The sequence below is a fragment of the Channa argus genome, chromosome 1 (assembly GCF_033026475.1).
Source record: "Channa argus isolate prfri chromosome 1, Channa argus male v1.0, whole genome shotgun sequence".
In the NCBI taxonomy this organism is placed as follows: Eukaryota; Metazoa; Chordata; class Actinopteri; order Anabantiformes; family Channidae; genus Channa; species Channa argus.
The window spans coordinates 442,155-453,911 of NC_090197.1; the positions used below are offsets into that span (position 1 = coordinate 442,155).

Sequence of the window (11,757 nt, forward strand, 5' to 3'; positions counted from 1 at the left end):
AGAGCAACAGGAAGAAAAAACCTGATCTGATTTATTAAATTTAACATGGATGAGGTGATGGAATCAGTCAGGTTCTTCAGGTGAAACAATGATGTCACAAAGATGAAGGAGGACCTAGAATGGGGAACAACCAACAGCAAAAGAAACAAAAAGATGACTAATGCAGGGGAGGGGCTTGGTCCTACCATAGCTGCGGGTGCAGGTTCTCCATGCCAGGAACCATGATCCCACCATTGGCTATCCATGTCTCCTGCCAACCAGAGATTAGAGGTCAAACACCTATGTTTGCTTTTAAGTACAAACTGAAAAGGTCACTGCTAAATAAACAACTGTCAGTCAGAAAACATGAACAAAAACCCACCACAGCCACACACACACACACACACACACGTGACAACAATGGTCCTTGTAGTTTAGTTGACATTCACGTGATCTTTCACATGCTCCAACAGTTCCCCCAGAAGCTGTTGGGTAACATATGCTACTACACTTTGTCTCCATAGATGTCCAACAAAAGTTCCTGTCCTGGTGTCTCATTGACCCAGTATCTGTTGCTCTCTTCAAGGTTAGTTTTTAACCAGCTGTGAGTCAAATTTGACACACATCCTGTCCCATCTGAAGCTACGCTGCATGTACCAGTTTTTACCTGTGTGGTTCTGTGCCAATGTTGTTCTCTCCACCTCTGTTGAACCTCAGGGAACCCAACATAACAAGCTGCATGATTCTCAGCATTAACCAGGTTAATAGATAACCTGTCAAACACTCGTTCTTGAGTTGAACCCAAAGAACCAACAGCAAGAACACGACCTGTTGGCTACACACACACACAAACACACACACACACACACCTGCACTCAGGTCAGTCTGAACGCCATGTAGCAGGAGCAGTTTTCAGCAGTGGATTTCTTCCGAAAACCAGTGTTTTACAAGGAAATCACAAACACTCCACATGACCTTGAATCCAGCAGTTCCTGACCAGATGTTGACCAACCCTGTCCATCAGCTTTGCAGACATGTTGCTGCCTGACTGTTCAACAGTGTCCTCCTGCAGCGTGTTTCTATCCCTGAGTCCACAGTGACTCCTGAGGCTGGTAATCCTCACTCTCCTTCTTTAATCCAATTGAGAAGATGTGGAGATGTGAGGCCCGGCAGCACCAGAGCGGCCGTCTGCTCTAACCTGGATCAGATAATCAGACCGGTTCAGGTCTGATTCAGGTCCTGTACGCCTGCACTATTTAGGTTTAAGGGTCTGTTGGAGGTTCTGCTGGTTCTTGTTTCTGTCCAGGTGCATTCAGGTCGACGGCAGCAGAGACTCTGAGCTGCTCTGTCAGAGCAAGAAATCTGAGCCAATCAGAGCTCTAATCTCTGACCAGGTGACATCTGGTCCAATCAGGAGGCAGATTACCCTGTAAGCATGACGCTGGGTTCCTGAGAGATGACCTGCAGTAACAAAACAGAATGCAACAGAACAGCAAAAGAACCACAGCATTACAAGCAGAACCCATCAATGCTACAGAGCTGTAAAGAACACAGAATCATTTAAGACATGAGCACAGTGGCAGAACCCACAGAAACAGGAGAGGAACCCTAACAGAAGTAAGAATCTTATGAAAGAGAAGCTTTACCCTAAAAGACCCTAGGAGAACCAAACAGAACATGTTAGCCGATAAATTATATGGAACAACAGCCAAGATTCAGAGATACTGGAGCAGAACCTCAATTAACTAACATTCTAAAGTACAAAAGAAACCCAACTGATCAGTAACAGAACCCTCACAACAAGCTTTAAGACCAAAGGCAAAGGCATAGACACCCAAAATGGGATCCTACAGAATTGCAGAAGAGCCACATAGAACACAAACTGATCCTGCAGGATGAGAATCACATGAAAGAGAAACACGTGAAGCCGAGGAGAACCCACAGGAACAATAAAGGCTGTAGAACTGTCTTAAAACAATGTCAAGTGTAACCATTTAGTGAAGTGGCGGAATCTGATGGAAAAGCAGAAGAAACCAAATGAACTGAGGCAGAACCTCAAAGAACAGAGAACTGTCAACAACGACAGTTGTGGTCCAAAGTATTTAGTACAATGGCAAAACCACATACATGTTAATCTGAGCCACCAAAACTCCTTGTGGATCTGTGGGTGTTCTGGAAGGAACCCCTAGTGTCAGTCAGAAGTAGAGCAGAGTGAACGCCGAGCTCAGCTGTAAGAAGATTATCACCCAGAGCTAATTGCAAAGAAATGAGAGAACGGAGGCTCTCAGTCTCCTGTTCCACCTCAAACAAATTCTTCATCTCAGTAACGTGAGTTTTGGCTTTAACGTGTACACATGTAATCATGGATTTTGTTTCAGAATAGTAAAATTGCTGGAAAGTAACATAGTACAAGTAGTTCATTAGTATAGTTAGGTGATGTTTCCTGTATCCGTAGGTAAGTAGATTTTACAATGGGTACTTTGACTTTCACCCGGCCACATTAAAGTGTGACTCTTTACCAATTTTCAACTTTATTTCTATGGCTTTAGTTTACAGTGTAAATAATTATTAATGGTTTTAAACTTCCCTCTGACTTCCCTTTATTAAAATACTTTTCTGCCCACCCGGAGGAGTTTTTCATCTTTAGGAGTTTAGATGATGTCATCTGGGGCGGTATTGGAAAAGCATAGTATGAGCAACAAGATGACATAATCTGAACTGAAAGTTCATCCAGAGATATTTTTCAGCTAGAAGTAGTGATATTATAATATACGGGAAGTCAGACTAAAGTTTAATGGTATTTATATACACGTACTACCCTCGCTAGAACCAAAAGAAGAAACTTAAAAAGCAGTGAAGGCATCCTTTAAGAAAAATGTATCTGTACTTGGTACTCAAGTACATTTTTAATCAGAGTTGTTACATTACCATCACATTACATTTTAAATTTTTAAAAGAAAACAAAAGAGCTAGGCAGGAAACACTAGAACACTTTACTTTCAGAGAGGATATTGTGTTTCCCGACATCTAGAGGACAATGGTTTGAATAGAAGGCTGCTTTACTGTAAAATAATGTCAGATCACTGTCATGATTTGTTTTGAAAGTGACATCAGAAAAAAAACACTGGATTATAAAATACTCGTATGAACTATATCATGGGGGAAACACAGTGGGAATAGGTTTACGACAATGTAAATAAATACATGATTTTTAGCAGAACAATCTGTAATGTTGAAAACAACATGAAGCAGGACTGGTCCACAGAAAAGATCAACGGCTTTTGGCTTGTCCCTTCAGGGGTCGCCACAGCGGAGCATGTTCCGCACGTTTATTTTGGCAATATTTTGCTGCCGAAACCCTCCCATTTTTATCCGGGGTAGGGACTGGCACCAAGGTGGCCCTTGGTGGCTAGGAAGGGCCACACCTTTTGGGGTGGGCTTCTGCATCTCAACACAATGCTCTACCATTGAGACAAATAGACAAACAAATAGAATCTGTTCTATACCAGTTATTATGTCTGTGTTAACTTAAATCAGTCTACAAAAAAAGATTGGGACAAACGAAACATTGAGTACTTTATTTTTAAATTAGAAGTCATCTAATTACTTAATTAAGTTGAAATGTCAGAGTGGTACTTTTACTTATAATACAGTACATTTTCATTTGTACATTTCAATTTTTTTAAGTACAGCTGTTGCGCAGATCCCACAGCCCCCTCCATTCTCTTAACACCCCAGTTATAAAATCTCTTTTGTTATAAAACTAGAAACAGTTCTTACAAGTCCTTGTTGCCATCAAATATAAAATACACAGTATTACATTCAACTAATTGCCCGATTGCACAGCCTTATGAGCGTGCATATCATGAATGCTGGGTTTTGTTTGTTTTCTGAGAATCTACTGCACCTACAAGTAACTTGTTTGCCATGTAGCAATAAAAAAATATACTAAAAACCTGGATTATTCTGGTTAGTTACATTGTACTACTATTATTTTGAACAATACTGTAAATCACTGCATTCTCTTTATTTACATTTACACAGTGTCCCAACTTTTCTGGAAACAGGTTATGTGTTCAGCCCTTACTGTTCTGTTGAACCGACTGCTCTAACTGACAAGTCATGTCTTCTGATTCCCACCTCCGCTAACGGAACCGTTAGCATGTAATCACCTAGCCTAATGTAGCTAGCTGTAAGCATGAAGTCACTTACTGTCGGGCTCGTCACAGCTGGTGTAATCAGGTGTGGTCACCAGCTCCTCCTCAGAGCTGCTGAAGCTACCAATCACATGCATCGACCCAATCCGCCCCTTCCTCAGTGCTGCACTCTCATTGGCCGGAGTCCTCTTGAGCACGGAGCCCAGGTCCAGATGTTGCTGTGGTAGCAGGCTACGGCGAGGAGAAGTGGGGCTGAGGTGACTGGCTTCTCGGTCAACAGAGAATGACCTCTGACCGCCAGATCGGACTGCTCCCTGAGGTCGATTCTCACAAACTGCTTAGAGGAAACATCAGATCAGACTCGAGCACTTGAGAAGAGCAGTAACAGATTGTTGGTTATACACCTACCTGTGTGTCTCAGAGTTTGCTGGATGTTCTCTGCATTTGCCAGGGACACGTCACTGTGGCGGCGCTGGTGGCGGACCCTGCCGACTTGAGCCAACATCCTCATGGCCTCCTCGCTTGGCTGCGGCTTCACTGGGTAACGAGCCAGGTTTGGGTCACTGCGGTAACGGGCCCGAAACTCCTCCTCCTGCTGCCGCCGCAGCTCTCGATTATCATGTACCTGGTCCAGACAGAGGTCCTGATATGACAGAGGAGACCATGACCAGTGTTACCATCAGAGACCAGACTGGCAACGTCAATTTGTTTCCTACCTGTTGTGTCTGACTCACCTGTGAGAGCCAACGGCCTCGTCCGTCTCTGATTGGTCGCCTTTGACCTTGTAGCTCCTCCTCTCCATAGCCATGGCAACTGTGTGGTGAAGGAGCACGCTGATCCAGATTGAAATCAGAGGGTGAAAAAGGCATCCCACCCCACCCACCATCGTAAAAAGGCTTTAAGGGGCTCCACCTCCTGTGAGTCACACAGAATTAAATTTATTCATATTAATAATCCTCACAATTAAACCTGATAAACCGGAAATATTCCACTACATGTTTTTAACAGTTATAAATACTTTATAAACAATGAGGTATTACTACAAGTAAAGTAACTGTACTAGCTGCAGTAGGTATAAAATACTGTGTGTTAAACTGCATAACGAGTACTTTTACTGTTGTCTGCACTTTTCGGCTGTTAACTTCAGTCTGATCATTCTTGCAATGAAAGCCTCAGTGAATTTATAGAAACAGACTGAAAACATGAACGTAACAAAACAATAACATAATAATAATAATAATAATAATAACTTTCTCACAGCTGCCAGATGTTTGAAATTTCGAACGTATGGTTTAACCCAGACTCTCTTTGTCACCAGGTGTACATCTCATACTATGATCACATCTGAAGCCCCACCCCTTTTACTGTGCACCCTCCTTTCATTCTGTCCCCTACCACACAGAAAATGACATCACAGCTGCTGTTACCCTGTTGCAGCAGGACAACGGGGGGCTTCAGGATTATTGATCTGTAATCTGATTACTGTTTGGGGGTGGGGGGTGTCACACAGTGTAATTAACAACGAAACTAATTAAGGCTCAGACTTTAAAGGACCAGTCTGTGGTTTTGATTGAAGCAGAAACCATGAGGGAACCTTTGAGAAGCACAGCTTGTTCCCAGATGTTGTCTCCTTGTGTTGTTGTTGAGTGTCAGTTTGATCAGAAAATATTGTTCTCCTCCAAAATTTATCTTTAGTAACAAAATAAGTGAAGTCTGTGCCCTGATGAAAAGGATTTACAGAAACAGATATTTAACGGTTCCTAGGTCTAAGCTTAGATGGTGAACAGAGTTTTAATAGGTGGTTTCTGATCTGGACTGTGCTTGCAGAATCTGAAGAAATGATGACCATACTGACCGCTCAGCAGTTCCATTACTCAGGGGCCCCACAGGCCCCACAGGCCCCAGCAGCCCCTGCGTTGTTGGGTATGGAACCCCCTCAAACTCCCTTGACCGAGTGAGGATCTCCTGCTTCTTCCTGCACATGTTACAGACCCACATTACCTGAAACACAGGTGGAACACATGTTTACACTTGTTTTCTCCCCTTTTTATTTTATTATCAGTGAGTCAAGGAAATAAGCCTAACATTTCTGTTCTTCAATAATTCATCCATTTAATGATCTGTCTACCAGCGCGGGTTCAGTTTTCCCATCCTGGACCTGAACAAACTCTACAGTATTTGGTTAATCGGACCTGGTCACATTCAGACATGCTGCTGTGTCTGTGACTGCTGAGGCTCAGTGGAGGAACAGTCACAAAGCAGGCCAAATGACTTACGCCTTTGTCGGACAGTATGTGAGAGTTGGGGTGTTACGACCCACGGAGAAAACTCAAACATAGCTGTTTTGTCAGCCAGGACTTAAAGGTAACTATTACCATTACCTAAGACCTGCCATCCTGTCCATGTGTCTGTCACTCCACCTTCACCCACAGCACATCACATTGGATAAAAAGATCACACTGTGCCCTCACCTTGGATCAGCTTTATGAATACTGATGGAGCCCAACACACCTTTAAATTCAGGTGAGGCTATTCTCACCTCTCAATGGTCACATTAATTAAAAGCAGACCCAGTGTCTTCTATTACTTCTCACATATATGTTTGGGGGGGGGTCTTGAACCTTCCAGACACTGACCTTGTTGGCTCGGAGAAGGACCCGCCCCCCACATCGGGCACAGAAGCGGCTCCGACAGTAGCAGCAGGCCCGCCCACAGCCATCAGCAAACTTCGTCTTATGACAGATTCCACAGGTCGGAGACTCTGCCCTTGTTACTTGAGCCACCTGAGGCTCCTCCCCCAGCTTCTTCACCTGGTCCTTGTACATCTCAAACTGCTGATGTAATTTCCTGTAGGGGGCAGGGAGAGAGAAGGGTTTGTTTAAGCGGCTGCCTGTGCGCTGTGAAGGTCATGTGACCTATAGTGTTAGGTAACCCCGCATGGTTTTCAACACCTAAATTGATCTGATTACATAGGTAGGCAGGACCACTAAAACACAGTGTTACAAAACCCAGCTGCACAGACACAGGATGCGAGTGTTCCTGTCTTCTCCAGCAAAATAAATGTCTATGTGGATCAGAGCTTCTGGGGGCTCTGATTCTCCTCTACATCAGAATCTGCACATCAGAACAGAACTTCTTGATCCGGACCACACCGGCTAACCTTTGATGTTTTCCTGACTTTTACTCACGGCTGCGACACATCAGCAGTCGGACGTGTAACCTGCAGAACTTCAGACACATTGGTGGCATCGTTACTGACCAACTGACTGAGCCCCGACAACGGTGTCCCCCTGTTCAAGTGACACAGAGAATCAGCTAACAAGAAGTGGGGCCAGTTGGGGGGACACATTAAGAAAGCACTGTAGCTAGGACTTCCAGAGTGCACTCTGGGAGATGTACTTACGAGGCAGACAGAGGTTTCACTTCCTCCTGATTCCTGCAGACACACGGTGATGATGAGAAATAAATAAAAGAAATCAGAACAGAAAAAACATGAAAACGGAAAAGATGGAAAGACACTGAGAAATGAGCTGCTAACACACACAAACACTCTACTACACTCTGCCACAAAGAGTCTAAAGCGGCTGTAGCTAGGTTGGTAAGGCAGTTGACCATGGACCACAGGGTCAGTGGTTCAATCCCCGCTCCTGGCTACAAGTCGAAGTGTCCTTGGGCAGCCACCGCCATCGGTGTGTGAGTGTATGTGTGAATGGGTGAATGGGAAGCTACATTGTAAAGCGCTTTGGATAAAAGCGCTATATAAGCGACTATTTACCATTTACCAAAGCAAACAGCCACAACACAAAGGTGCTAAAAATTCCACACCGATTAATTTACCAACTCTTCACATTCATCATAAAAAATGATCAAATAATAACAATCTGAAAATGTGAAATAAAAAAAAAGCCACACAGACACAAACACCACATGATCGATCTCCAGTCTGAACACTTCGGTGCAGTCAGACCAAAACCCACAGCAGGAGCTAAGAGCTAACAAGCTAACGGGTGAAACTGTTCTCTGTCTTAAACCTTGTAACCAGTGACTACACAGCAGGTGGTTTTGTTGGAGTCTTGTTGGAGTCTTTAAAGTCTTTAAAAGCTGAAAGGGGCTGGGGCTGATGGGTAAGCAAACATACTTCCTCTCAGCAGAAATTTAGCACGATTCACCAGATGTGTCCAAATCTGGAGCCCACATTACCCAGAATGCACTTGGCATTAGGCCTAATTTATTATAACCTGCAGCCTGCAGAAGAGATGGAGGAGCTGATTTTAAACAGACTCAAGTGACTTCACCTGAGTATAAAGTATAAACGGGTCGGTTTTTACTTTCCGAACATGGCACAATAAGGTCCATGATGGAGAGTAACTAGATACACTTACTATACTTAAACACAAGTTTAAGTTCGTGTCCTATACTGCTGAAGAATCAGTAGTTTGCGATTAATAATCAGCTGCACTACAAGTACTTTTATTGAAATCAAACTGTAGTACTGGCACTGATACTAAAGTAAAGCAGCTGAGGAGCTCAGATTATGAGGACAGTTTGTCCTGTGAAGCCTGGGAGTCAGAGGTTACTACTTAGCATTTTATTTTTAATTAAACAACTGAGGTGAGTTTTATTTGGAAAATTCACTGCAGGTGAACAAACCCGACACAGCCTCTGATCCTCAGTAACAGATTATTGATTATTGACCCCTCTCCCTCTTACTTCAGCATGCTCTGCTCCTTCTCTTCCTCCTTCTTCTGCCTTTTCATCACCGCCAGGATGATGTTCCGCTCCTCCTCTGTCAGGTGGCTCAAGTCCGGCAGCTCCGGACCTGGCCCGGCCCCTGTAGGTCCGGCCAGTCCAGACATCCTGGCTGCGAGCCGCTAAAAGCACAAACAAGTCAGTCATCCCCGTCCATGTGGCTGAGGGCCCGTCAGTGTAATAATAATAATAATAATAATAATAATAATAATAACAATAATGATGATGATGATGATGCTACAGAGCTGCACGGTGTTCTTATTATTTCGCTCTGTAGCCGCGGTGCAGCCTGGCGGAGCGGACAGAACAGCGGTTAACGCACCGCTCCGCCATCACGAAACCATGCACAGTTTATCTCCGCGCCTCCTCCGTTCCGCTCTCACCTCCTTATGCCGCAGTCATGTCGCCTCGTCTGGGGTTCTGCGGTGACGGCTCCGGTCTGCTCTCCGTCTCGTTGGCGGCTTTCATCCTCGTTCCGGGCCTCCTGCTCGTGGAGTCCCGCAGCGGTAATAATGGAAGCGGCGTCGGTGGAGGACGAGGAGACACAATAAATAAATCCTCAACCTGGTTGGACTGGGGGGCGTGACGAATGTAAGTCTGACAAAGATCAGCTGATCATGGCGGGGGCGTCAGGTGAGTGCAAATAATTTTCAGTGATAAAATTACAGGTGAATCTGCGTCGTCATTACTATAGACTCAGCACAGCTAGAACATGTATCAGACCAGGAGACCAGAACCGGCTTCAGGTGTGCTAGTCCTGGTAAAATGCAGCTGGTGAAGAGACGTGCACTGAACTTCATCGGTATCTGCTCAGTGAATGGCTGGGCCTGCCGGATATCACGTGACCGGAACGTCTTCCCAATCAGGAGAAGTTTCTGCATAATTTCACTTGGAGTTATTTGAGAAAACGTTAAGTTCTCCAAGAAACGTTCAGCATTCCGTTCATGTTTCCTCAGATACTGAACATGCTGAGTAATTTATTACATTAAACAGCCGTAGAGGTTTATTTTGATAAAAATTTACACTGAGCAGATTGATGTCAGGTGAAGCTCCACTGTGTATTTGGTAGCAGCTCTGAGCCTGTGTGGTCTCTCTTTGTAAAACTGCTGCAACTCAGTCAGGTGGACTGAGGTCTGGATTCTGACTCCCCACAACATGGTCCTTGTTGTCTTTAATTCTGAGGAGCTTTGCCTATGTCCTTGTGCTCATTGTCCTGCTGGAGAACCAGGATTCTTCCTGTTGAGTTTGGAGCTGAAGTAATTCTGAGCTTTATTCTTTTTGTTCACTCTCCTATAAAACTTCTATTAGTGAAGCACCAGGCAGCAGTTTTCTGTCCAGTCTCTGTCCTTCAGAGGAGTCACAAGGGTCTTGGTGGCCTCCCTCTCGAGTCTCCTCTTGTACAGTCATTCAGTTTTTAAGGACGACCTCCTCTGGGTAGATTAAATGTGTCATATTCCTTAATTTCTTACTGATAGATTTAACTGGACTCCAGGAGACATTTACCCACTAGGAAATGTTCTACTTTTGGAGTGTCCTTTAGTCTTCATGATAATTCAGCAGTACCTGGACGTTTCCAGATCCCGGTATTTGTGCTACAGTCCTTTAAACACATTCATTTAGCTGATGATGGTTCAACATGTAAAGTACCAAAGCACAGGTCAGAGGGAATCCTGCTCTTTACTGATAGACACCCCCTCCCCTCTCCACTCCCCCTGCATTTAGACGTCACCGCCGTAGGACTTTAACTTTGTGTTTTCTCTCTCCTTCTGTCACTTTCTGCAGGTGTCCTGGGCTTTGAGAACTGGGAGTGAGGCTGGTGAGTGTGCAGTTTAGCTTGTTCCACCATCATGGGATGGCTGAGCTACAAAGTTTTGTTTGGGATCTTCTGTGTGGTGAAGGGATCACCAGGAGCTCAGTGGAAAAGTTCAGTTAGGACAGTGGTGGGACATGTGTCTTTTTTGGCAGATCCAAAAATAAGATTGCTTCTTGTCCTCTGCTCTGGTCGCTCTGTCAGCAGGACATTGATGAGATATGATCAGTGCCTGCATGAGGAGGTGGTCCTCAGGGATCTGGGTCAGAGAAGGTGGTATAGCTCATTTGTCCCCTAATGAGTTCATTTTGTCCTCGGCTGCTCGACAGGATTTTTTCACAGCTCCAGAGTAAAATCAGGAGTGAAGCAGCAGCCACAAACTCTTGCTTTCTCGTTATCAGTGTAAAGCTCACTGTGTGACCTAAGCTCTTCACTTCATTCACTTCACTGGGGGATGTCTGCAGTTAACTTTTCCACTGGTGTCCCCGTCTCACTGAGGGTTTCACAGAGTTCAGTCTGACCCATTGTTTTATTCTGAATTAACTCAACTAAATAAGAATTTACAGATACTGGTTAAAGTCTGACACAATCCGTACACACTGGATGTTTCAGGACTTGACTTGAAACATTTGAAATGTGTCCAGAACAGCACAGATAACTCAGCTCCATCAGATGTGGAAAAATCTGTCACAGTCCAGGACAATCCTGGTTTGATTGCGTGATATTTCTAAAATATATATTAGGTATGAGTATATATTATATATAATAATTATATAATATATAAGTAATTAGTTCTATATAAGCTTTCACACACACTTTCAAACCTTTAGAAATTATTAAATAACAAATATCCAAGGTTTCTTTAAATGAATCCAAACTGATTTATTAAACTTCTGATTTACCAGCTATAAAAACTGGTAAATCAGAAAAGTTCACAGTTCATGGACAGAGCAATAACAGCAACAACAAAAAAAAAACCTGCATTCCAATTGAAATTAAAATGAAGAATGTTCACACCGAGTTTAAAATGAAAAACCACCTTTAGTTTTCCATTGTTAGACA

The 11,757-nt window shown here is 43.9% G+C and overlaps 1 protein-coding gene across 21 annotated transcripts in view; it reads right to left on the bottom strand.

Annotated features, from left to right (window-relative positions):
* The window catches only part of rims2b (regulating synaptic membrane exocytosis 2b), a 37,570-nt gene extending 26,120 nt beyond the window's left edge, over positions 1 to 11,450 (bottom strand). For 7 of the 21 annotated variants that reach the window (XM_067495522.1, XM_067495391.1, XM_067496543.1 and 4 more), the window contains exons 1-10: positions 9,269 to 11,422; positions 8,847 to 9,007; positions 7,540 to 7,572; positions 7,325 to 7,426; positions 6,773 to 6,983; positions 5,992 to 6,137; positions 4,871 to 5,051; positions 4,545 to 4,779; positions 4,192 to 4,470; positions 186 to 250 (exon numbers count right to left, since the gene is read on the bottom strand). In XM_067495522.1, coding sequence (XP_067351623.1) covers positions 186 to 250; positions 4,192 to 4,470; positions 4,545 to 4,779; positions 4,871 to 5,051; positions 5,992 to 6,137; positions 6,773 to 6,983; positions 7,325 to 7,426; positions 7,540 to 7,572; positions 8,847 to 8,992 — 1,398 coding nt within the window. In that variant the 5' untranslated portion in view covers positions 8,993 to 9,007; positions 9,269 to 11,422. Of the gene's footprint in view, positions 1 to 185; positions 251 to 4,191; positions 4,471 to 4,544; positions 4,780 to 4,870; positions 5,052 to 5,991; positions 6,138 to 6,772; positions 6,984 to 7,324; positions 7,427 to 7,539; positions 7,573 to 8,846; positions 9,008 to 9,268 lie in introns of all 21 variants that reach the window. The other 14 variants (XM_067496428.1, XM_067496694.1, XM_067496606.1 and 11 more) reach the window with 9 other exon arrangements.
* Positions 11,451 to 11,757: the final 307 nt, after the last annotated feature.